This window comes from Apium graveolens, chromosome 4 (genome assembly GCF_009905375.1).
Source record: "Apium graveolens cultivar Ventura chromosome 4, ASM990537v1, whole genome shotgun sequence".
Taxonomy (NCBI): domain Eukaryota; kingdom Viridiplantae; phylum Streptophyta; class Magnoliopsida; order Apiales; family Apiaceae; genus Apium; species Apium graveolens.
This window is the reverse complement of record NC_133650.1, coordinates 4158662-4186239: the sequence shown is the minus strand read 5'-3', so window position 1 is coordinate 4186239 and position 27578 is coordinate 4158662. Positions and strand designations below refer to the sequence as shown.

The 27578-nt window shown below is 34.1% G+C and overlaps 3 protein-coding genes across 4 annotated transcripts; all 3 read left to right on the top strand.

Annotated features, from left to right (window-relative positions):
• The first annotated feature begins 688 nt into the window (after positions 1-688).
• On the top strand, positions 689-2963 carry LOC141718204 (uncharacterized). Its single transcript, XM_074520581.1, has 4 exons — positions 689-1090; positions 1788-2013; positions 2123-2142; positions 2229-2963. Exons 1-4 carry the CDS (start codon positions 689-691, stop codon positions 2961-2963), a joined length of 1383 nt encoding a protein of 460 aa, XP_074376682.1.
• A 6238-nt stretch (positions 2964-9201) lies between these two features.
• LOC141717520 (DNA-repair protein XRCC1) lies at positions 9202-14094 on the top strand. Of its 2 annotated transcripts, XM_074519636.1 has the most exons (8): positions 9202-9336; positions 10010-10169; positions 10279-10467; positions 10779-10890; positions 12273-12358; positions 12491-12604; positions 13246-13332; positions 13629-14094. In XM_074519636.1, the coding sequence occupies exons 2-8, from the start codon at positions 10011-10013 to the stop codon at positions 13977-13979; spliced, it is 1098 nt and encodes a 365-aa protein (XP_074375737.1). In that variant the 5' UTR covers positions 9202-9336; position 10010; the 3' UTR covers positions 13980-14094. The 2 variants fall into 2 exon arrangements, with proteins under 2 accessions (XP_074375737.1, XP_074375738.1); XM_074519637.1 differs by lacking the exon at positions 9202-9336 and having other exon boundaries at positions 9758-10169.
• A 1100-nt stretch (positions 14095-15194) lies between these two features.
• On the top strand, positions 15195-26894 carry LOC141717519 (N-terminal acetyltransferase A complex auxiliary subunit NAA15-like). The gene is made up of 26 exons (XM_074519635.1): positions 15195-15440; positions 16246-16324; positions 17338-17420; positions 17506-17655; positions 18237-18352; positions 19150-19255; positions 19834-19905; positions 19981-20096; positions 20803-20935; positions 21503-21580; positions 21661-21714; positions 21831-21901; positions 22032-22086; positions 22232-22327; positions 22485-22613; positions 22749-22831; positions 22938-23168; positions 23390-23522; positions 23604-23708; positions 23812-23943; positions 24490-24546; positions 24939-25036; positions 25130-25188; positions 25275-25374; positions 25498-25586; positions 26214-26894. The coding sequence occupies exons 1-26, from the start codon at positions 15390-15392 to the stop codon at positions 26414-26416; spliced, it is 2679 nt and encodes an 892-aa protein (XP_074375736.1). The 5' UTR covers positions 15195-15389; the 3' UTR covers positions 26417-26894.
• Positions 26895-27578: the final 684 nt, after the last annotated feature.

Here is a 27578-nt window from a genome sequence, read left to right as displayed (position 1 = left end):
CATGGCATCAGATTCAACAAATTCCGTACTTGGATGGATCTACATTGATGGTAATATCTTAAAAACTCAGTTAGATGGATTTATTTATGATAAACCGGTTGCAAAACATGTCAAACTTAATACTAGTATGAAATTTGATGATTTGTGTGATATTTTGTTCTCAAAATTTAAAAGTGATAGAGACAAATATGGCTTGAAGTTAAAATATAGATGTAAAAGTCCGGATGATTTGAAGTTTGGCATTGTACCTATTGAAGATGATGATGATGTAGAGTTGATGTTTGGTGTAGTGGTTTCAAAGGGGACTCCTTTGTTCGTGGAACTTTATGTGGAAAAGTTTTCAATTGGTACGGAAACTAATTTGAATACAAGTACACGTCATGATTTTGAAAAAGATTTAGTTGAAAGAGTGGGAGAATCAAGTTTTAGTAGGCGTTTGGAGGTACAGAGCTTGGGATCAAGTGAAAATTCGTCGTTTATTTCTAGTAGTTCAAAAACAATAGCCTCACTTGAAAACTCTATTCTTAAAAGTAGTAATAATGCGTCGTCACCTATGGAATTGAGGAAAGGAATGCTATTTCGTTCGAAAGATGAGTTGATGCGTGTGGTAAAAGATATTCATATCTGAAATCATCAAGAAATTAAAACAACAAGATCGGATTCCTTAAATTGGTATGTTTGTTGCAAAATGGAGGAAAATGGTTGTAATTGGAAGTTAAAAGCAAGGAAACGAAGTGTGCATGATCATTTTGAAATAATGGAGAGTTTGGGTCCACACACATGTATGAACCCATCTATTACACAAGACCATTCCAATTTAAAATCTTCGGACATTGCCGAAGCAATTAGGGCACAAATAATAGCCGATCCAAACATCAAGGAGAAAGTGCTTCTAGCTACGGCCGAAAACTTGTTTGGGTATCATCCAAATAGGAAGAAAATAAGAAATGCAAAAAAAATAGTCATGGAAGATGTGCATGGTTCTTGGGAAGGGTCATATAGTGGCCTTCCATATTTAATGGAAATGCTACAATGTTTCAACAATGGTACAAAAGTTGATTGGCTCTTCAAAAAAGACGAGATGCGAGAGGTACTTTTCTTCAATTTATATATTGCTTTGTTGTAGGCTAATGTCTATTAAAAAGTATTAAATTATGGAGTAATATTAAATTTGATTAGAGATTGGTTCCTAGGTTTTAGGGCCGGACACATTAGGGTTTAGAGTATAGGGTTTAGGGCCTAAAGGCCCTAAACCCTATACCCTAAACCCTAACCATTTGTGCAATACTCCATAATCGTATAAAAGTTTCTAAAACCCAATTATGGATTGGTGAACCCTAAGCTATTAAAAAGTATTAAATTATGGAGTAATATTAAATTTGATTAGAGATTGGTTCCAGGTTTTAGGGCCTACCGACCCTAAAACCTAGAACACATTAGGGTTTAGGGTATAGGGTTTAGGGCCCTAAACCCTAACCATTTGTGCAATATTACTCCATAATCGTATAAAAGTTTCTAAAACCCAATTATAGATTGGTGAACCCTAAGCTATTAAAAAGTATTGGCCCTAAAACCTAGAACACATTAGGGTTTAGAGTATAAGGTTTAGGGCCTAAAGGCCCTAAACCCTACACCCTAAACCCTAACCATTTGTGCAATACTCCATAATCGTATAAAAGTTTCTAAAACTCAATTATGGAATTAGTGAACCCTAAACTATTAAAAAGTATTTAATTATGGAACAATAATAAAAATTGAGTTTTATGTAACATGTAATGACTTTCAAGAGATTGTTTTGGGCTTTGAAGCCATGCATTGATGGATTTGAGCACTGCATTCCAGTCATATTGATTGATTGGACTCATCTTTATGGACCATATCCTGGCGTACTCTTGAGTGCCACATCTGTAGATGGATTTAGTCATCTTCTTCCACTTGCGTTTGCTATCGTCGAAGCCGAGAATATGTCCAGCTGGGGGTGGTTTATGGATAGGTTGAGAAGGTTTGTGGCAGGTAAGAGGCACGGGATTTGTGTCATCTCTGACAGACACGCCAGGATTATGGCAGCTATGAAGAAGAGTGGTTGGTGTGAGCCACATGATCACCATCGATTTTGTATCAGGCACCTCGCTTCAAACTTTTGTAATGCACACAAGAAAAAAGGATTGAAGAAAAATTTGGTTGAATTGGCTTCTCAAGTTCAACCTAAAAAGTTTCTTTTGTTATAGGAGCAATTGGTGGCTGCGGAGCCAATGACGACGGAATGGTTTGAAGATAAGCCTTTAAAAAAGTGGTCATTAGCACATGATGGGGGTAAAAGGTTTGGCATCATGACAACAAATCATGCCGAAAGTTGGAATAATGCAATAATTGAAGCACAAAACCTTCCCATCACTTCTTTGGTTAGGGCATTGTTTGAAAAATTAGTTGACTACTTTGATGCGAGACGTGTGGAGATAGCAACACAAACTCTTAATGGTCAAATTTTTACCAAGGTTGCAAATATGAAATTGATACGGGCAATATCACGAGCGAGTGGACATCATGTAAAGTTGTTTGATCGGGACACATGGTTATTTCAAGTAACTACAAAAAGGGATGGACTAAAAGGAGGAAACAACCATACCATTCGCATACATGAGCAAACTTGTACATGTGGAAAGTGGCAAAATTATCATATCCCTTGCTCTCATGTCATTGCTTGTTGCGCACATGTCAAAATGACACATGATAAACTTGTTGATGATTGCTACAAGTTAGAAAATATCTCAAAGATTTATAACGGTGTGTTCGAACCAATTCCTAACAAAGGAGATCCCCGTTGGCCTACACAACTAAATTTCCCAAAAGTCATTCATGACGAGGGTGTACAAAAGAAGAAGGGGAGAAGGAAATCAACAAGGTTTAAAAATGAAATGAATTTTCAAGAACCTCGTGGGAAGAAAAGCAACTCGACTCCTTGAAAATCTAGTTAAATTTAGATTTATTGTCAACCATTAAGACTTTGTAATTTCCACATATCTAGACTTTGTTGAGATACATTTCTTATCAATTCTTAAGATAATTAAATTTGATATTATAATTTGAGGATTTAAACTCCAATTTGAGGTTCAAATTTCTTATCAATCTATATTTGCTATATTCTATGTTAACTGTTTTATTTATACAAGTCTCTGACCAATTTCTAAATTTATGTTTTCTGTACATGTCACATGTTTAGTTTAACCTGTACTAACATATGTGTTTTTATGTGAATGTGAAATTGGTTGTTGGTTGAAAAAACTTGTAAACCAGGAAACTGTTAAACACATATTTTAATGTAGTTACAAGGTAAATGCAAGACAATATTGTGTTGCACTATATGTGCCACGGAAGTTCAATTTGTGTTACATGCTAAAACGCATCAAAATTAGGCATTTTTTGTTTATCTCCTGACACAACAGTACAAAATAGCTGTCACTGATTTCTTTTTAAGAATACAAGCAGAAAATAAATTTACCTAAACAACAAAACATTTCATATTCAAAATTACTTAATCTAAATGAACATTAAATAAATTCAAATACAATAATCTGCAATGCCCACATCACTTAGTTAACAAAAAGATGGAATAATTGTTTAAACAGTGGTAACAAAAAATATTAATCTTGTTTAACAAAAGATAATAAATGTTTACAAGTCTTCTAATATCCAACTAACATATTGCCATTAAGGTGACTGAGAAACAGTGGTAATTGCAGCATTCTGAATCAAGGCCAGTAGATGTCAGTATGTCAATTGTGTTGTACAACTGCAAAGCAACAAAAAACATCAATAATATATTATGAAATTAGTCTAGAGATTCAAGCTTTGTATCGGCTATTATCATCCAATGTGAACCTAAGCGATATCAAGTTGCATTAAATTGTTAAGTAGTACAAACTAGACTAGGATGGGAGAAAGTCGCAGAACTAAGAACTTACTTGATTACTTGCGATTTGCACATTTAACACCATCGATACCACATTTGGTACTTTTTTTAACCCTCTTCGACCGACGTAGCTCATAAACTTGCAATTCTTTTTCAGGACGAGCAATAGTTGGGTTGATGACAGTAGATGACTGGGCAACACTAACTTCTGGTGACATGGTAGATTGAGAAGATTTATCCCTTGCACCACCATCATTGCTAGGTGTTACATGTAAATCAAAAGACGGACAATAATCTGTATTACATACAGGTGGTTGAACAGCGATCGGATCTCTTGAAAGCTGAATAGGATCCACTGGTGGATGAATAACATCATCAAGGGGATGATCATTAGGCTCATTCTGAATTAGAATACCATCACTATTGTCCATAGTCTGCTCCAAAACTTCATTAACAGGCTCAGGTGTGGGCATTAAGGAGGCACCTAGAGTTAAACCTAAGTTGAAAGACGAACAATAATCTGCCAACTGCTGAATAGAATTGGCCATAGTCTGCTGAAAAGCTTCATTGACATCATCAAATGAATGTTCATTATGCTCACTATCAACTACATTAGCATCGTTATTGACTTCAGGTGGCTGCTGAATAGGACTTTTAACTATATCAAAGGACGAAGAAGGGTCCATCGACTTCTGAATTCCATTGCCCATAGGTTGTTGAGAAGTTTCATTACCAGACTTGGGTGTAGGAATTAAAGAGTCACCTGGGGTCAAACCTAAGCTGAAAGACGGACAATAATCCATATTAACAAAAGGTTGCTGAATAGCAGCAAGATCCTCTGTCAAATGCATATGATCAATTGGCGGTTCATTAACTTCAGATGGCTGCTGAAAATTACTTGGCTGCTCAAAAGACGATCCATTGTCATCTGCGGCAGCACCAAAATCATGATCATCTTCACCTAGAGCTGTAGACACAATTGCTTCCACACACACGTCACCATCCACTCGACGTCTCACACAACGAGCCCCTCCCCGACCTCCTCCATGTCCTCCACGTTTAGCACGTCAACCAGCAACCTTCCTCGCATCTTTTTCTTGATTACGACGTTCTTCCACAGGGAGTGCCTCAAAAAATCCATGAACATAACGTTGTTGAACAACATGCCATCCGAGATAAGCTAATTCACTAACCTCTGGTAGTAAATTCTCCGAACGTCTTGCAATCGATTTAAATAACTCTCCCTAAATTTAAAGATAGGAGGAATATTAAATAATTTAATCTCGCTTAATCAGCCATTAATAAAAAAGAAACAGAAAAAAGCAACTCTAAAAATATACACTCTGTTTCTATAAGATCAGAAACAACTACATTATTAACAATTGCAGCAATAAGTTAGGAAAATAATGAACATATTATCCTAAATTCTAACAGTATAATCATTGCATGGTTGCAAAATAAATGGTGACAGGTCAACTAGAGCAAATAATACTGATTAATCATTAAACACACAATAAAGTAGTGATATTTATGTGAATACTTACAACATATACATGAAGGGCACCCCTCCGAGAATGAAATCTCCGCGTCCTCTGCTTATACCAATCATCATATTCAGCAACTTCACTTGCACCAACGATCATATTTGATTCGCAAAGATGTGTCAATCGTGAATTCCAAATATTTATAGATGATTGATGCTTCTGTACCCAATTAACAGAAATTTTTCCTTGCAAAGTCAACTTGTGAAGGTCACTCGTATCTTCAGGCTGATCCGGGATCCGCTGAAACATCCCGAATTGTTTCAAAACTCGGTTGGGTTGATGAGGCTCAACGATAAAGATACAAATTAGCGGGCCACAATACTGCCAGATTTCCTGTCCCCTCAAGCAGTATGCTGGTAGTGACTCCAAAACAGATTTACTGTAAGGCTGCCATATAAAATGCGAAGGACCTATATCATCTAAAATTACTCGGTAGACAGGAAGAGTACGCCCATTCTTCTCTGAAAAAAAATGATGAACAAGCCACCTACATAAAAAAACAGAATAAGTACACTAGTAATAAAAATGAATTTTCAAGATACATTTGTAAGCAATGCTAATAAGAGATACTGGTGATACCTCTATGTAAATGTGGTATAGTCATTTAATTGATAAGACATATAGAAATTGTTCTGCAATAAAGTGCAACCATTTGCTTCCCATTTAGAAGCTGCGTTTTGGTTGTATATTTTCAAATAATTTTTACTTCTTAAATGTACCCGAATACTGAAACCTCTACGAGAGTAAGGGCACGACTATTTATCAGGAGTCTGGGCTGGAACTCAGTCATGAAATAAGTGTTGTACATATTATAGCATATTACAGAGGCTCTAGCAGTGCAATTTGTTTATCAATAAAAATGGGTGTGCCGACCACAATAGCAGCATAACTAAAATATAATTAATTAGAACACACAATTTAATTATCTCTTACCAGATAATAAAAAATGTGTACCAACTCGAGCAACTAAGTACATATTCAAGGATAAATACATATTTTAAAAATTCACCTCATTCCATGCGGGCCTGCAAGCTGTCCAAGCCAAAAGTCCTCATCAATTAAGGAAATTTCAGTACGTATTGGAGCCATAGTTGGCAACCTCTCCCACGCCCATGATTGCAGCAATATTAAATAGCCAACAACCTCATCTGTATCCAATTTGCAACTTTTGCACAACTCTCTATATAGAAATGCAAGAACAGCGGCTCCCCAAGCGTACTTCCCACAAGAACTTATATCACGAAGATACGGAATCCACATAGAATGTACTAGACTACCTGAATGATCTGTAAACATAGATCCAACGATAAGTTGTAACAGATAAGACCTAGTATACTGCAACAGATCTTCATTAGTGGCATTATCATCCAATTTTTTTGGAATGAAAGTCTCAAACCAACTAAGTTGTAGCCTAGCTCCATTAAATCGACTCTTTGGGGGACGATGACCAAACACTGATTCAACAACCACATCCCATTTCTCATCAGCAGTCAAAGTAGCACCAATTACAGGGTCCCCGTCAACACACAATCCAGTAAGCACCCCAACATCCTGAAGTGTGATAGAACACTCTCCAACCGGCAGATGAAAAGTATGCGTTTCTGGCCTCCATCTTTCTACGAGAGCTGAAATTAGACCCCAATCAAGCTGGAGAGAAGAAATCCTTGCAATACCATAAAACCCAGTTAATTCTAACAACGGAAGCATTTTATGGTGTAATTCAGGAAGTCAAGACTTATTTGCTTTACGACGATGGCATCTTTGCGCATCTCCACCACCTAATCTCCATACCTCGGTAGATCCGTGCTCAGACTGCAAATGTAACAGACTAGAATCTCGAGGTCCTGGATTCATATCCTAAATAAATGACATGCCCATATAGATTAAATTCATAACCAATAATTAAATGTTATACAAGAAGTAAACAATAAAAATTAAAACAACAGTACACATTCTTCTAAATTATGTCATAACACAACATGTTTAAAAACACAGTCATATATATGTATTCGTCTAAACGCAAAATTATGTTATGACACAAATTATTTAATGACACAATCACATACATTAAACATTCTTCTAAAATGTTATTTCTGGTAATGAACATTGTAATCGTCTACAATAATAAATTTATGTTCAATTCTGACTACATCTCAAATAATAATTGATATCTTGTTACTAAACTTCAAACATTAATCTCAACTAATGTTTATCACAAATTAATCACTTAATTTATAAAAACTACAAATCAGATATCAAAATATACATTCAAAATCAGATATAACTTAATTTACACACCACATACGAGAGACTAGTACATATCAGATTCACCGTTTGTATTTTATGTTCAGCCACTTTCCTGTATTTTACTCACTTTTGCAAGATCACTACCATATCACATACTCCCGGTTCTTGGTTTTCTTCACAAACTTCATTGGGTTTACAATATATCTACATTTACAATATATAACAAAATGACTTTCTACTTTCTAAATTCAACTCTAGTAAGTATGAAGTGTTATGCAGATTAGTTGAGATTTACGACCAAGATAAGTTGACAATCACCACAAAAGCACAATAATAATATCAAACATTTAAATACAAAAATATTAAATACGCAAAGATAATACAAATGAACACATAAAATGAAGAAGAAATGGATGTATATAGATATATTCAAGGATTAAATAGACATACAAGATATTCCATAACCGTGCAACTGAAATTTGAAGGACCCTAATTGAGATTTGCGCCCAAATCGAAATTGTCAGCTGTGTTTCTTTTTTCCCTCTTTTTTGCTATGATGTGAAGAAGAAGTATAGAGTGTGTTCAGGGTTAATTTAGTAAAGTTATGAAAACGCAATGATTTTTGACATTTACAAGTGAGAGAAAGGGCCATTTGGACCGGGCAATGTGGTTTTGGGCCATTTACCCGAAATGTGTGAGATTTCAGGCCTTTATTCTACATAAACAATGATTAGATTGAAATTTTAAAGATATAGACGATATAATGCATAATTTTTTAACCGTATTAATACATAACAAATATTGAACTTTCATGCATATAAGAAAAATGGTTGAAAAAACTCGAGGATAATTAATATTACATATACTTCGAGTTGATGGAATCATTAATCTAACAATACATACTTTCGGTCAAGATCCACAATCACGTACCTCATTTATCGCACTTTTAACATTCAAATACATTAGGTATTTAAAAAATTATTTATTCATATTTCGGGCATAGAACACCACTACATTTCTCTATTGTTTCACCTTAATATTATATGTCGAAAAACTTGTTTTGCATCGATATAACTACACCCCAGAAAGTCAAAAACTACTCATATAAATAGGTTAATTTCATCAATTCACCTAGAAACAACACGAATATACTGTCAACAACTGCAATTAAAAACGCCCAATGTAGAGAATGTCCGTGTATTACACGAGTTATAAAGCAATTAGTCAACTTGATCTTTTCAAGTGCTCAATGACGATAATTCAGCAATAATATTCAAAATATAAAACAAATACAATTTTTACGAATATCATATATTAATTATCCGATATAAAATAGAAAAAATTGCATCATACGACATAATTTATATTTCATTTATATAATATGTAAATTCTTAATTAACATGTGATTTTAGAAAATGTCCGTGGTTACAAAGCTAGTTTTTATTAAAATAGCAACATCAATAATCTGTTTGGTAAATTACTCAGGAAAAGAATTCTTAATCATCGTCACTAACTCACGAGGACAATTTTATTTAAAGTTATTTTTTTGAAATAAATTTTATTTAAAGTTATATTTGATTTGTTGAACACACCATTTTGGCAAGATCTTAACACCTCATCAAAGACATTAATCAGGTTACTAAACCCCTAGTTCTTCTAAACATCTTGATTTTTGTATAATTTTTGAGAAAGATTATATTTTTGTTGTGGGGTTAATTTAATTACATTAACAGGTTAACTAAAACCCTAATTATTGTAAAAATCTTGATTTTTGCTATGCATTTTTTGTATAATCTTGATTGTAAGATGTGTTTTCTGATAAGATTATATCTTTGTTGTGGGGTTTCAGTTATATTGTTAAAGTTTGTATCTTTATTTCATATTTGATTTTTTGTGCTGTTTTAAGTATGTTTATGTATGTAATTTGAATGTGTCTGATAAAAAGATTGTATCTTTTTTGTGGGGTTTGATTTGTATTGTTAAAGTTTGTATCTTTATTTCATATTTGATTTGTTGTGCTGTTTTAAGTATAATTATGTATGTAATTTGAATGTGTATGATAAAAAGATTGTATCTTTTTTTGTGGGGTTTGAGTTGTATTGTTAAAGTTTGTATCTTTATTTCATATTTGATTTGTTGTGCTGTTGTAAGTATGTTTATGTATGTAATTTGAATGTGTATGATAGAAAGATTGTATCTTTGTTGTGGGGTTTGAGTTGTATTGTTAAAGTTTGTATCTATTTCATATTTGATTTGTTGTATTGTTGTAAGTATGTTTGAATGTGTATGATTTGATTGTGTTTGATAGAATGTCTGATCCAAGTGCAAGTCCTGGAAAAAAGAGGAATCTTCCGTCGTGGATGAGTTCGAGGCAAAATCAGAAAAATGATGAAGGCGAAAATCAGAAACAAGGTAGAGGGGGTGGTGAGGGCGGTTCGAAGGAGAATGATAACTTTTCGAAGCTACTGGTATCGTAAAATTAGCATACAGATTAATTCCTTTGTTTTTTTAGTTTTGTAAGTGGTATAAGTCATTTTTTATGTTTTTAGGAATAATTAAGTGAGATTATGTGTGCAGGAAGGGGTAGTTTTTGTGCTGTCAGGGTTTATTAACCCTGAGCGTGGTGTATTGAGGTCTCGCGCTATGGAAATGGGCGCAGAGTTTCAGGCTGACTGGAATTCGAAATGCACATTGTTAGTGTGTGCATTTCCTAACACGCCAAAGTTTCGACAAGTTGAGTCGGATTGTGGAACTATTGTTTCAAAGGTTTGTCACTTTTAAAAAAACATTCATTGTTGTGTTTATTCCTTGATCCTTTCTTGCTGATATGTCCAATTTTTTTTATTGAGCATTCATTGGGATAATTTCATTTATAGCAAGTGCATGTCACTCGAAGGAGAGAAATAATCTACAAGCACTTTTAGGGATACTAATTATATCTAGGAGGTTTATAATTGTGTTATAATATTGAAATCACAGGCAAGCATTTTAAGTCCTTTATGTATATTATTAGTCCCTGAAGGAAGATTTAGTTTATGTTGATGATAGTGTAGATAATCTGTAACTTTTTGTCGTAGGAATGGATATCAGAATGTTACAACAAGAGGAAACTTGTTGATATTGACACTTACCTTATGCATGCTGGTAAACCATGGAGGAAACAAAGTGTAGCTTCTAAAACCACCCAAGGTCTGTATCTTTGTGCATTTCTGTCATAATTAGTTGTAAAGTTTGTGCTGTGACTATATGGGTGCTATAAAGTAGTTAGTTACTTATTAGATTTTTCTATCACAGGGTAATTTATGCCACATAATACCCTTCCTTTTACATATCGATAGTGTATTAGAATAAAATGAACAAGTACTATGCGAATGACCAATTTATTAGTAATATTAATTTGTGCGTGCATTACTGGAGTTCGTGACTAAGTTGAGTCGTCTGTGTTCGACTCTTCTGTGTTGGTGGTGGTCACTCAAATTGTAATACTAATTACTCAATGCTCCGGAAGTGGGATTGGTAAGATTATAGATTAAAATTATGTTCCTGAACTTGAACCAAGGATTGCATTTGTGTCGTTTTCTGTGCAACAGGAAGATTTGAGTTTCTACATCACTTATATTTCTGGAGAATCTTCTTCTTTGATGCCTCTAATATTTTGCAAATGCAGTCAGGACGCCACTTTCTTGTACTGGTGACGTTTTAGCTGTTTTAGTTGTCCACGTAGAGATAGATTACTAGAGCACATGTCGATGTGCCTCCTGTAAATTCAGAAGGTATTCAAAAACTGTTAAGGCCTAGATTAACTTCATCATCTTTTTGCGAATACGCTTCAACACATCTCTTTTCTCCGACCATTTTTCCTCTAATTCTTAAAGGTTCCAGATTCAGTTACTTTCATTAGTGTCTTGCCCACATCGGCAATTGTTAATGAACCCTTAGGAAAAGCCTGATGAAACAGGATCCGAAATCATATTCATTAGGTCATGGTACAAAATTCTATAAGCATGCTTCATTAAAATACACAGACTACCGTATCAATTGAAATTCAGGTCTTACATCTTATCTGGGATGTGATTACTTTCGAATCCCTGTCCCCCTACTCTATATGGCGGTCCTGCTACAACAGAGCTCATGCAGTGCTTGGCACAAAAAAGGAGCTTAAGATTTCATAAACCCTGCTATAATTCCCTAGTATCAACTGCTTTGGCATATTCTTCTTGTGAGCTAAAACTCTTCAGGTCAATTGACTAAAAGCCCAACACTTCTAGATATTTGCCATAAACTCCTGTCCATGGTAGGCCCAACTATCGCATTACTAGTCTTCACTCTTCAGCGTCTCTGTCAGAAACTTTAGCTTTGTGTGACGGGGAGAATACTAGTAAGACTTACACTATAACTTTGTGTGATAACAAATGCCACAACATTAAAATATATTTATGACTTGTATTAAAATATAGCTTTAAATATGAACAAAGTTATATACACTTTCTTTCTTGTAATGTAAAGCTGTATGAGTTATAAATTTCTAGCAATTCTAGTTTTGGATGTTAGATGACATGTTCTTTGTGCAGATCAAGAACCATCAACATCTAAGAAATCTCAGAAGCAAATCGAAAAGGCTGCATACTCGAAGCCGAATCCTGAAGCTTCACTAAAGGTTTTTTTGAGAGTCTAAATGTTTTCATGTGCATTATTCTTCCTGAAGTGTTTATGGGGTTCAACATGTATGTTAGTCATGTTAAACACATTATGTTCATACATTGCTTATGTCTCCTCACTCACTCTGTAGCATGGTGTAGCTTCTGTTAGTGAGCAAGAGTATTTTGTACCTTCTAAAGTGAAGAAATGGGCTGCAGATGATTTTCGCAAAACCATATCCTGGTTGGAGAGTCAAGATGAAAAGGTAAACTACACTGTTCTTGTTACTTTCCAATCTTGCGCTAACAATCTTGTCAGTAATGTTTGCACTGCTACTCATGTTGTGCGCTAGCACCATGAAGTCTTTACTGTTGTTTTGTAATTCTGTATTCCAATTGCAAAAGGTTAGCTTGATAAATTCCTCTATCTTATGACTGTGTAGATAACGGGTTTACTGTAATTCACATACTTCTGAACTGTATCATGTACCTTGTAAGTTTTTTTCCCGATAAGTTTTATTAATTATAGCGAATGGCCTAAATCAGTACTAAATTCTGCATTGCATGGGTTGGGGTCTCACCTTTACCTGAAAAAACATAGACTGGTAATTTTTATTTATTAATTTTGACTAGAGGGAGAAACCAAAACAAGTCTAATATGTAATGATGTGTATCGTGTACTAGGTATATAGATTTGCACTTCAAAGGAACCTGTTAAACAGAAAAAACATTGATGTGATGATTAGCCCGGAACTCTAAATTTGCCAAATTATATATCTGGTTGTTATATCTTATGTAGTTATACTATTCCGAGCCTTTAAATTTTGCCAGATCATATATCTAGTAATCATATCTTCTGTAGTTTTACCATTTAATTACAAATAATTTTCTTGTGTGCTTTTAACAGCCAGATCCAAGCGATATTAAGAAGATTGCTGCTGAAGGGATTTTGACTTGTTTACAAGACGCTATAGATTCTCTTAAGCAAGATCAGGTATGAATCATTTACACAGGTTTTTAATTACTCCTTTTCCACATCCAAAGATTGATCCGAGTGAAATACTGAATGAAAGGTATGAATTCATTAATCTTGAATTATATTTATCATATCAGCTGCAACCCGAGAATATATTCTCATCGGAGCGACCTTAAAACTCAACTGTCTATCTTGAACTGTTATTGTCCTGGGCATCTTTGCTATCTTCTTCATAAAATTTTAAAGAAGAGTTTGGGTATAGTTGTCTAATCGAGAGATGATATTCAACTAACAACTTATTTGCGTTCTTCTAGGAAATTAAACATATATCTGAGCAGTGGAACTTTGTTCCCCAAGTGGTGGAGGAGCTGGCTAAGCTTGAACGTTCTCAAGATGAGCCAGATTCACTTCCCAAAAAACATCTACTCAAGCAAGCACTGGCCTGCAAAGAAATTTATGACAAGGAACTCGAAACGTTGAATGATTCATTTACTAGTAAGAAAAAGCTGAAGACTGGTGAAAGCAAGAAAACAGACAAAAAACGGAATGAAACGTCCGGTGTAAGTGCCGACTATGACAGCGACGAAACAATTGAGATGACAGAAGAGGATATAGATAAAGCATACAACTCAGTAGCTTCAGCACTTTGCAAATCTAAAACATGAAAGCTTTTGTATCAACGTACATTCTAAATGTTGTGTATATTTGGCTTACTAGCTTGGAGCTAACTCTTGATATTTCAAATGTTAAAAGTAGTAGCGGTTTCTTTTGTTTGACAAATACAGCTCGTGACCTTACAAATGAGTATCTTTTCTCGGAAATTTTCCGAGGATCGAACTAGGACCTGGAACGATAGAGGATAAACTTGGGCATTTGATTAATCTAATTTTTTATGAGCTTCTCTTACAAATATTTGAAAAGTTATTTCCAAATTAATCCATTTTTGTATTATACGTCTTTTTTGTTTTAACTTTCGAGTAACGGTAAAGTTTATGTAATCTATTGAAATTTAAATTATTAAATATAATTTCGTGAATGTATCTAACTGTAGTTTTGATGAAGATGACTTTAATTTAATTTAGCTTGATACATATGTGTTCAATTTTAATTATTTTTGTATACCGTATAGTTTTTAATTAATGAATTACTTGATTATGAAAAAAACTGCAATTTTGTTTTTGTAAAGTAAGGTGCAATAATAACTTCGAGTATTACGGTAGTCAAGTTTTTCGTTTCTTAAATATTTTAAGGTATCGATTAATCAAAATTCTGGTGAGTTTAATTGGTTAAAAATATTGAAAAAAGTCCAAAATACAAAATTATTTTCAACTAAGATGTAATTTTCAGATAAAATGGAGTTATTTCATAAATTATCCGAACTCACATTTCCAATCGAAAAAAATAAAATATTAGTGTATAATTCAAATTCACTAAATTAAAAAACTGGAGTCGATAATAATTTATTAGGTCTAATATCTGAGTTATACCGGTTTAAAGTGAAAAAATGATAAAAATAATATTTTGTTAGAAATAATATGACACAAATATACATGCGCCATCATCAATCATTTTATTAGTAAAAGTAACCGTATAAAAAGTTAAAATGACAAAAGTCCATTTTTCAATTATTAACTTAAGGATGATAAAATAATTGAAGTGATTAATAATTTATTTTATGTGTTCCCTAGTCTTGATTCCCGCGTTTGCGCTCAAATTTATAAATGTTAAAAAAATTGGAAAATTATTAAATATAATCATAAATATTAATTTTTTATAAAATATAACAATAACAATAAATAATTTGAAAAAACAAAAACAATAAATAGCTTGACAAATAAAAAAAGTATATATAACATAACAATAACAATAAATAAAATACTAAAACTGAGCTTCGTTTACTTGCCATAGTAGGGTTGCAGCAGCAGCAAACAGACGCCACCACACCAATCCCCAACACCTCCGACCTATACACACACCCATCTGTATCTATATCCTCATATATTTATAAATCTCTCTGCTTTTTAATTATATTTAATTATATATTTACTAGACTTTAAGCTTCTTAAACTTCAAGAATGGGGGCTTCACTTCCTCCTAAAGAGGCCAATCTCTTCAAACTCATTGTTGTAAGTATCTTTTTCTTGTTTTGTGTGTATATAAATTGACCCTTTTCAATTTTATATGTTTTTGTGTGTTTAATTTGTGTAATTGATGATTAATTACTGTGTTATTGAGTTGTGTAATTGTTGGTCTAATCTTGATTTTTTTGGATTTTTTTTTGGGTTTATGTGCATTTTGATTTTTATCGTAAATTGGGTGTTTGTTTTTTGTGAGTTCTTGAATTTTGGGTGGTACCCATTTGTTTAATTTTGGTGGGAATGGTATAATTGGTTAGAATTAGTTGAAAGGAGTGGTAGTTACCTAATTTGGTACTTTTGAAGTTATACCTGATTCGTTATTTGTTCAAAATCGAATCTTTATTGGGATAAGATTAAAAAGATTGAAGCTTTATTGGAAAGTGGAAAGAAGTGCAGTGTTGTGGCAATAATGTAAAGGCGGAATAGGGGAATTATGTTGATAGGGAAGAGTTTATATGTTAAAACTTGGAATTAGGCGAGCACGTGTGCTTTTGAGTATTATTGAGCTGACTGTAAATGATGAATGTAGAGTTTGGTATTTATATTTCGTATAATGTTGTTGGACTGGTATATATGATGGCAAGCTAATACAAACATTGTGCCATATTGGAGTTTGTTTCCCAAATTTTTTTCTTTGTCCTCTGATTTTACGAATTACTGAATGTTTGAAGAGGCACTGATTTACTAATTTTTTTTATCATCTTTATTTCTAATACCACAATGTATTGAAAACTTTTCCTGCAAATATAATGGTTGATGTTAAATACTTCAATTTTTGCTGCTATTGTTACAGAAATCATACGAAACAAAACAATACAAGAAAGGGTTGAAGGCTGCGGATACTATACTGAAGAAGTATCCAAACCATGGAGGTAAGTGAAACTTTATGCAATGTGTCTAGTTATATAGGACATACTAAACAAAGGAAGACTACGATCCAAACACATAAGCTCGTTTCAGTGAATGTGCTAATTTTCTCATAAATTGACGTAAACATGCATATCTTTAGCTCTTCTAATCTAGAAATTTTAGGTTTTTTTTTGCAACTTTTTTAGTTGATAAAATCATTAATTTCCGTAAAAGAAAGGTTAAAATAAAGTTGAATGAGAGTTTTGTTTTAAGAATTGTAAATAGCGCCTTAGACTAAATGCTTCCAGGGGGAGTGAAGAGATCCACTAGTGCTAAGGCCTAAGCATAAATTTGCAATGCTTTGCTCAGACTACCTGTCCTGCATCAAAAGGTCCAAGTGAAGTTAGGAACATCTATCTATCTATCTATCTATCTATCTATCACAATGGCATGACAAAATAAAAACCTAAAAACCATGCAAATGCTTTATGCTAAGAACAGTATATGTACAATCAATGGGAAGAATCTCAGATCTTGTCCTCCAATGAGGTCCTCAAAGGTAATTATGAAGGGGGGGGGGGGTTGCAGGGAAGAAATAGATGTGAATTTCTTGGAAAACCTTTGAGTAAAATGTAGTACTTCAGAGGTCTTGTCTAATGCGGACGAAGTTAATAACACTGTTAATACAGCACACCGAGATGGCGAGACCTTGCTATTTAATGACCGTGCATTAACACCGTTTGTTTGCACGTGTTATGTGTATCACTGCATTCGTGTGGTGTACCTGTGTAAATAACTTTTGCCTCTAGCAGCTCGTTTAAAGGGATCTTGGGAAAGGTAAGGAAGTTTTATCCTGGGGAGATTGTACATGATCTGATTTTGCAATCAAGTGGTTAGGTGTTAAGTAATTATCTAGCAAATACCCGACTGATTGCTCTTATTTATATAACCATACCTGACAGATATTGTTGCAGCTGACTTTCTTTGCGCAATCATGATTGACGCGTTATCTGTTTTTGTCTTAATGTATTGCCAGAAACTTTGTCGATGAAGGGACTAACTTTGAATTGCATGGACCGAAAATCAGAAGCTTATGAACTTGTCCGTCTTGGGCTGAAGGTCAGGATTTTTCCTCACTTTAATTAATTATACTTACAACGCCATTATATTCTTGAAGCTAAATCTTGCAGTGTTTTGAATACAGAATGACTTAAAAAGTCATGTTTGCTGGCATGTTTATGGCCTTCTGTACCGCTCTGACAGAGAATATAGAGAGGCAGTCAAATGCTACCGAAATGCATTAAGGATTGATCCTGACAACATAGAAATACTCAGAGATTTGTCCCTTCTACAGGTATGCTACATTCTAATGTATTGTATCTGGACATATGGTCATAGTAAACTTTTTATTATTTGCCAAGTTCTTTGGAAATTCAATGAAATTACATCTTAATGCATAAATGATGAGAAGATTAGTTTGGGAAACAAATAATTAGTCTCCTTTGAATTAGTGGTATATAGACGATGCAAGAATACATGATGAAATATCTGAATCTGATTGATTGTAATTAATCATATTTCTATGGAAGCATTTCAGCACAACAAACTACAAGCAATTAGAGCCATAGGGTGCCAAACAATATCCATCATACTTCATACCACCAGTATTAGTTATTTGTAACAGAACATTTCTCCACAAATCTTGTTTAGTTTCTCAATGGATTAACATATATTTCTTTCATATTAGTGCAACTTGGTGGTGATAAATTTTTGATTTAAATGCCCTTTCAGTCACATGTTTTAGTTAGATTGTAATACTTCTGTATAGCTTCTTTCTCTTAAAATGTCTCATGTTTTATTCTTCTGTTTGATCTGTTTTAAGTTACTGATTTTTCTAAACTCTTGCCTTAAGGAAAACTTTTACCTGTTATCCAGGCGCAGATAAGAGATTTAGCTGGTTTTGTGGAAACTAGGCAGCAGTTGCTGACATTAAAACCAAATCATCGAATGAATTGGATTGGCTTTGCCGTTGCTCATCATTTGAATCTAAAGTAAATGTTTCTACTACATTCTTAAATTTGAAACAATAGGCACATGATGCTTTCACGAGCCTCTGGAAATTTTATGTTTGCTATTGCACTTCAATTAGTAGCCCACGTCATTAGCAAATATATATCTTGTCCCAACGTCTTGCTTTGATAACTTTATAATTGGAATTGTAATTGTATTCAACTTAAAGAATAGCTCCCACGTCAAGCCAGTTGGTTAAAAATAATTGTAAATTAAACTGATAACCCGATATTACATAATGTATCATGTTCAAAATCAATATAAGTAACATAGGTTAAATAAGTAAAGCCTTTGTTTTAATTCAAAAAGAAGCTTATGTCTTGTAAATACTTGGATGTGCTTTTACTCCATAAAACCAACTTAAATAAAAGAAAAGGTGCTACTTTTCGAGAATTACCACCAAACCGCCCTCTCTCTCATGTACTTCTCTCTCCCCTAAATTTTGGCATCTGTATTTCTTAATCTCTCACTTAATGCAACTGTTCCTGGGATGTACAGTAACTGGGAATGGACTGTATACTTGTTCATATTCTGTCTTTGCTTCTTAGTTCTTCACCTAAGAATGACAAAATTTAACTAAAACTATCATATGCCAAGATTAATGCGAGAGATATTTTTCTTATATTTGGGTGAAGCTGGCTATTTTAATGTATTTGCTGTGTTGGTTATGATACATGGAACACATTTGTCTCAAGCATTCAGGACATATTTAGTTAGAATTTGCTTGATTTTAATTGTTCAGCAGCACTAATGGCGCTATGGGTTTATTTTTATGTAGTGCATCTAAGGCAATTGATATTCTTGAAGCATATGAAGGGACTCTTGAGAACGATTATCCTCCAGAAAATGAACGTCTGGAGCACGGGGAAATGCTGTTATACAAGGCAAGTTATTTGACATGCAAATATAGAATTATTTATATGAAATATATTTTAATATATTAAATATATTTATGTTATGTGTAAGTCAAGGATTTGTTGTATCGATGCCGTTTTCTGGATATTTGTTGCAGATCAAATGTACTACTTAAAACTTTATAACAGACTTGTTTGAATAGATTATGTACTGAAGTTATGAACAGTTTAAGTTGCTACTTGAAACAATTTGGTTCAATATGTTTCAGTGCTTTGTTTTGGAGCGCTGAATTTACTGTTCCCCCATAGTTCATGATCCTGCTGCTCTATTTTCGAATCCCGGCCTCCCTTTTATCATTATCTATATCCTCTTCATTATTGGACAAAAGATTTGAACTTCGCATGTATCATATATCCTGAACTCTGCATGTATGTAATATTACTGTCACCAAGTTGATAGATTTTTCTCATTGTCCAAGGATTTTATTGTTAAATATGACATCTTAACATTTTAATTAGAGGAAATATATACTGTGAAACATTTGCAGAAGTCAGAACTATGTACTTGTACATTATGCTCATGCTCACATAAAATCAATACTTTCCAGGTATCCTTACTGGAGGAGTGTGACATGGTTGAGAAAGCCCTCAACGAGTTGCACAAAAAGAATCACAAAATTGTAAGTGTGTATTATCATTAACATCTGACTTTCAATTTGAGACTGTTTCATGTGGATTGATACATGTCTTTTCAGGTTGATAAATTGTCGTACAAGGAAGCGGAGGTATCTCTTCTTGTCAAGCTTGACCGATTGGACGAGGGTGAGAAGTTGTACAGGGCGTTGCTTTCAATGAATCCTGACAATTACAGGTATATAAAATAGATGATGTTTTTGCTGATAGAAATCGTACAATCGTGCAACTTATAATCATTCTACCTTGTATAAATATATGTACTTGCATTACTATTATCTTGATTTAATATTTATATTCATGATATGTGAATGTTTTTCCAATTCGTTTTTTCTCATATCAATGCAACGAAGATTCTAAGTTCGAGATCGAATTTAAGATATGATAATTTAAATTTCCAATACAACCAAATGCTTACGATAGCTTGTTGTTGATGTGTAGCATGCTACTTGTATAAAAAATGTTTAAATTAGTACTGCGTCATAATAAACCAATTTAATGAGTACGCTGTACTTTTTGATTGTTTTTTATGAACAAAAGTAAATAATTTGAACCAAACATATATCCAATTTGAGGGCTTTGAATCTAGATGCTTTGGTGTCTTGAAAACGTTTTGAGGATACAGGGAAGTTACTTGGAGTTCTAGTGGCAGGACACATGTAATGTCTTTTTCTTCAAATGTTCATGCAAATTTTTTACATATGAAAGGTGATCTCGTGGATTTTCAGTTGTCAGTTTTTGAAGTTGCTTTGTCAAATACGGATAGCACGCATGCTAAATCAGTCATATGCTTCCATCTGTACTGGAATATATATTTTATTTTTGAAGTGCAATATTTGCTCTAGTCTTACTTTTTTCCTTTGTTTCCCTTCTGAATTCTTTAGCTACTATGAAGGTCTGCAAAAGTGTTTAGGACTATATTCAGAGAGTGCTGTATATTCCTCTAATGAGATTGAGCAGTTGGAGGCTTTGTACAAGTCACTTGGGCTGCAATACACTTGGTCGTCTGCTGTTAAGGTGCAGCTTCCGTTGTTTACATCCCTTTGATTTCACAGAGTTACTACAAACTTGTGCAAAAATTGTAAAATGCTTTTATATTGCTAGTTGGGGGAAATCTTCTTAGCTGGCCTCTTTAGACTTTTTTTGGAAAATCATTGTGTATGCATGTCTTGTCTTCACCACCTGCAATAGTACGTATCACAGAATATAAATTTGTATGTCATATAAGAATAATAATGAGTCGCCGGTGTTAGACCATGATTTCCATAGCTTAATTATAACATGTTATTCCTCCAAGCTTTTCTGTTTTGTTTTCTAATAAAGATATGTTATTCTTGTTCTGGTGCATTGTTTCTATTTTTTCTTCATGTGACTATTTTGATTTGAACTTTTCAATGCATGGCTGCATGTTCTAATATACATGGTCTTCATTTAAATTTTGTTTTTACTGCATCCTGTTTGATCCACCTAGAGATGCTCGCCTATGCCTTTCTCCTTTCTTCTTTTTGTTACGTCTTGAGTAAAATATGGATCAGAAGAATCGGTCTATGTTGTAGTGAACTATTCCTTTCTTCTACTTTTCAGAGGATACCGCTTGACTTTCTAAATGCTGAGAAGTTCTGCGAGGCAGCCGATAATTATATCCGGCCTCTTTTAGCAAAGGTACTATACTTTCTGATTCATTTGGTTGATATCCTGTTTGCAGCGCCAAGCTTACATGTTTTCTTTATTATTCCACTTAGGGAGTTCCATCTCTATTCTCCGATCTCTCTCCGCTGTATGATCACCCTGGAAAGGTTTGTACAAGCTCTTATCAGGATTCTATGTAATGATGATAACAGTTCCCAATTTATCTGCTTCTCCCGTGCATTATTAATATCACAAAGCTTACCTTTTTTGTCAATTCATACAGGCTGATATTTTAGAGGAATTGGCCCTTAATATTGAGCGCTCCCTTAAGACGAGTGGAGTGTTTCCTGGGAGGTAACATTACTAGCTCAAATTCTTTTGCTTGACCATATTAAATGGATTGTTTATAATGTTTAACATGCATCAAGATTATGTTAATATCTTTGTCATGTCTGCTGCTAATTCCTTGTTTTTCATCTTGCAGAGAGGATAAAGAGCCCCCTTCAACACTTATGTGGACTTTGTTCTATCTTGCTCAGGTTTGATGCCGTAGATTTTTCAAACAAGTGCACTTGCTTTATTTATGAATTTTTATTATATTTATAGTTTTATATTATATTTTACCTAGTCCATAAGTTCGTTCATGATCTGACAGTTGCTACTTTTTTCTTCCCTTTACCGCAGAATTATGATAGACGAGGGCAGATTGACATTGCTCTTAATAAAATTGATGAGGCTATCGAACACACTCCAACAGTTATCGATTTGTACTCAATTAAGGTCTAATCATACCAGTGCTATTAATATTTTATATGATTTTTATCTTGTGTGCATGGTGGAGTTGGTTGGCTGTTACATGATTTCGATATCGAGTTAATCCTCGGGCTTAGTCTGTTGTATAATTGGAAATACTTATTTCCTGTGTTAATAACATCAGAGCCGGATATTAAAGCATGGAGGTGATTTGGCAGCCGCTGCAGCATTGGCAGATGAAGCTAGATGTATGGATCTTGCTGATCGTTGTGCAAATAGTGATTGTGTTAAACGCATGCTGCAAGCTGATCAGGTTCTAAAGCTGCAACTTTCCCCAGCTTGACATTGTAGTTTACATGTGATAGGAAAGTTGATCGTCAGTAATCTAGTCTTCAACATGCAGACTTCTCTAACATTAACTAACTTTTGCATTAAAAACTTTTTCAAGGTTTCCCTGGCAGAAAAGACTGCTGTATTGTTCACAAAAGATGGAGAGCAGCACAACAACCTACATGATATGCAGTGCATGTGGTATGTGTCTGTTTAAATCCGATGCCTAAAATATCTAGTGTTAATTTTTAAACCCTTACCCTGGATTGTAGCAATTTAATTTGATTGTTAAACCATTTTCTTTAAGGTATGAGCTTGCATCTGGAGAAAGTTATTTCCGCCAAGGTGAAATTGGTAGAGCTCTAAAGAAATTCTTAGCTGTCGAGAAGCATTACGCAGACATAACTGAGGATCAGTTTGATTTTCACTCTTACTGCTTAAGGAAGATGACTCTGCGAGCTTATATTGATATGTTGAAATTTCAAGATCGACTCCACTCACATCCTTATTTTCGCAAGGCTGCGGCTGGGGCTGTCAGGTGCTCTTTCTTCTATGTTTCTCTATTGACATTTTACTTTTTGATACGATTTCTTCTTGGTATGTACCTGTGAATATCTTAATAATAGTCAGCATGAGCGGTCTACCTAAAGTAAGTAATTCATAATATAGACGGTAGAGCCATTTAGCGTGTCTTTTAGTCGCAGCTATTTCCGAATTTCATCCCCTGTTGTTTACATGTACTTTATTATTGAGTTGCAGATGCTATATTATGCTGTATGATTCTCCTCCAAAGTCAGCGGCCGAAGAAGATGATGAGATGGCGAAATTACCCGCTTCTCAGAAAAAGAAAATTAGGCAAAAACAGAGAAAGGCAGTGGCCCGAACTAAGAAAGTACTAACTTAATTCTTGTACCTCAGGGAGTTCTATTGTTCTTTTTGTTTATTGTGTGTTCTAAATTTATGGTTTTATTAGGAGGCAGAAGTGAAGAGTGAGGAATCCAGTGTCAATGTCTCAAAATCCGGGAAACGGGTTGTTAAACCAGTTGATCCAGATCCTCATGGAGAAAAATTGCTGCAGGTCTCTCCTCATCCTTCTCTATTTTCCAGAATCTGAAATTACGACAGATTTGTATATAATGTGTAGTACTTCTGAATTGATGTTGGGAATTATAATGATGTAGGTTGAAGATCCGTTACTGGAAGCTACTAAGTATTTGAAACTGCTCCAGAGGCACTCACCTGATTCCTTGGAGACACATCTGCTATCTTTCGAAGTGCACATGAGAAGGCATAAGATTTTGCTTGCCTTGCAGGTAAACTTTGATGTCAAAGTGTAAAAATGAATCCTTTCCTACCTTGCCTTCTGGATTAATTAAATAAATATCAAACATGTTCGGTTATTACACATTATAGTTTTATCTTCAATCATGTACATTTGTTAATTTTTATAGTACAGTTGTGCTAATATTAGGACGACCTTGTTCTGGAGCTGGACAGATATTTGTGGGAATATCACGTTCCTAATGTATCAAGTTTATTAATTTTTTTATTGCAAGCAATTGGTTTGGTTGAAGGCATGCAACACAGTATTGCCTGCTTAAGATGCCCGTTGCCTGTGAGATACCACACAAAAACACTTTTTCTATGTTCTCTTTAAAGAAGCAAATTTGCTCTTTTTCAATTGAGAGTAGTATTAACACAGTCTTACTAATACTGCTATTCTTCTTGATTTTCCCATTCTTGATTTGATTTTTTTTCTGGATATGTTTCTATATGTACATAGGCAGAGAGAGTCGTTCATTTAATTGGTTTCATAGTTGCAACACTGATGCTGTCTTTCTAATCTTTTTATCGTATAGGCTCTAAAGCAGCTATTTCGATTGGATGCCGAAAACCGAGATTCACATTGTTGCTTGGTAAATAGTTTCCCTTGATATAATTCTTGGCATATTGTTCTTTATATCAGAGCTTTTCCATAATGAATGTGTTTGTAGTAACTTATTAGTTCTAAAAAATTAAGGTCTAATCCATCAGAAAAAGACCTATTTACATGCTCTTATCTTTTGAAAATAATCTTAAATTAGATGGATTTTTTTCCCTTGTGAAAGGCATGCTTATTTTTGAGGAATAAGATAAAACAACATCCCCTGATAACATATATTTGAAAATTTAAATTTATATCAAGTTCATGGTGACTTTTTTAGTGTTTTCTTGTCTCCGATCTGCTAGAACTGTGTTGGCAATCCTTGTGCACAAAGTTATTTTTGCCGAGTAAATTGTTCTTCACAATTGATTTGGAACAATGCAGATAAGATTCTTCCACAAGGTGGCTTCTATGCCTGCTCCAGCTACCGACGCGGAGAAACTTATACGGAGTGTCCTAGATGCAGAGCAACCCAATTTCAGGTTTATTTTGATGTTGTATGTTGTTAATCTTTAGTTTAGATACAACAAGCATATGAAATTACTAAAATACTCTTTATTTTTTTGTATTTGCAGTCAATTACATGGCAAATCTCTAGTAGAGGCAAACACTCTTTTCCTTGAGAAGCATAAAGGTCAATTGAATATTTCTTTGAATCTAATTCTCATGAACACCATACACACCTCACTCTGACATCTGTTTACTTGTATTTCTTGGCAGATTCCTTGATGCATAGAGCAGCAGCAGCAGAAATGCTTTATTTTATAGAACCAAACAAGAAAGCTGAGGCCATCAAATTAATTGAAGATTCAACCAACAAGTCAGTATCGAATTATGCCTCAAATATGAATCTTTCTAATCTATATCTGCCGTTACTAGTTTGGTTGTTTGGACCAGATCAAACTTTAGTTATAAATTATGCCATTGATCTGTTTTATATCAGTGGTGGATCTTACAAATGGAAGCTCAAGGACTGCATAGCGGTGCACAAAATTGTAGGAAAAATTTCGGATGATCATGCAGTTGCATCTAGTAAGTCACTGGCGCCACGTCCATTTTTTTTCAAAGCAACTAATGTTAAGAGGTCATAATTTGGAAAGGAAATGAGCATTCCAATGTACTCCCTCCGTCCCACTGAGTTCTTTACACTGGGGGAGGGGGAATCGGAACGCATTTTAAGGCTTCCGTAAAACATGGTTCTCTAAATAATTTTAAATATTTTTTTCTTTTAAATAAAAATATAATGTTTAAACTTTTATACAGAAAAAGAAAATTCTAACAATAAATTATAGAACTATACTTTATAGTAGCCTTAAAATGCGTGTCAAACATGTGGAAAAAGTATGTAAAGAATCCAATGAGACGGAGGGAGTATGTTGCAGTGGGAAGTGTCATGTCTATTTATTTAAGAGGAGCAAAATAGCAGTAAGCAATTAAGGGTGGTCATTGGGATTTTATTTTGGACCTCTAGCAGTACTCCTATCTATTTTATCTATTTCTTAAATGTTTGATTTAAAATCATCATTCACGACACAGTCTTGTATCACCATTCTTCAGCACCTTTTGTTTTGTGATATCCAGTACTTGTAGAACCATACAGGAAAGCTGAGGCGAACAAATTATAGATAAATAGTAATAATGTTTTTCTTTACATTGTAGGGTGGAAAGTTCGATGTTGTGAGTACTTCCCATTCTCCACATATTTTGAAGGCTGTAAGAGTTCTGTTGTTACTCGCAACAAGGTACAAGATACTCCAGTATACGGGAGTATTAATCACCAAGAAGCTGATCAAAGTGCAGTGCCTCTTTCTTCAAATGGAACAGTAGAAAACATAGAGGCGCTGAAGAACCTGGTAATTTAATCTGAAAAGACGGCCTTACTAACTTGGTGGCAAGAGAAAACCATTTTTTGTGTTGCGGATTGGCACCCCAAGCAAAAGGATACAAGCGACTCGTCAATGTTTGTGAATTCATCTTTATGCAGTCAAGAAGGTTCAGTTTTTCCAAACTATAATTTTTTCCTAGATTGTCCTGTCCATCCACGGAAGTTAAAATTTCTTTGCGAATGTGTATAATTGCTTCCATAGTGCTCCTAAAGTTCTTATATTTAAACCTTCGGCTCAGCTTCTGTTGTGATTCTGATGAAGGTTTTGTAATTGGATTATATACTGGGAACACAGAGAAGTTGCTTGCCGTGCATCCTGTAAGCATAGAGCAAAATACACTATACTAGATCATCTTAAGAATGTGTTGTACTAGTCCATTTCATTGAGGTTTATGATGTACCATGGGTTAAAAGTAAAATTTTGGAATGATATACAAATAGTATATGAATTTTTTCACCCTTCGTCGGTATCTTTTGTTTATTTGTAAAGTTTGTTGGTAGGTTCATCCAATAATAACAGAGTTGGTTGCCCGGAAAGTGCCCTAGCTAGTGAAATTCTCATCTCCAGCCACCACTAACCCCTTTCTTCCGAGTTTTAAAAAGGAAGGAAAGCAAGTGGAGGGTGTGTAACATAGTTTCACTTTTCTTCGTAATCGTGCTCCCGAGTTTTTTAAAGGAGCGAAAACAAGTGTTAATGGATGCAAATTTGACAATCTTTGGTTCCAAAATTTTCACCCCATTCAAAAATGAGCTGAAAGTAATTTACCTTCTAATCGCTTCAACATCACAATTTTTCGGGAGTAACTATACTTTGAGTCCATAATGTTGAGACCATAGAAAAATATTATTTTAGGGAAATTATTATATTTTTTATTATTACTTTATCAACGTTTAGATAATCAAATTCAACTTCATGCAAGGTGAATAAAGAGTAAATATTTTTGAAAATTAAAATTATTAGATTAAATTTGTATATTTCTAGAATAATACATACATGTATATATACAAAAAAATAGAGCTTTGTTAACGTACCTTATCGACCGGAGATCAAGTGAAAAAAAATGTCCAATATATATAGGGAGAGATATAATTTTTAGTGGGAAAGTGATTGGGCTTTGAGTTTATTGGGCTTATGTGAT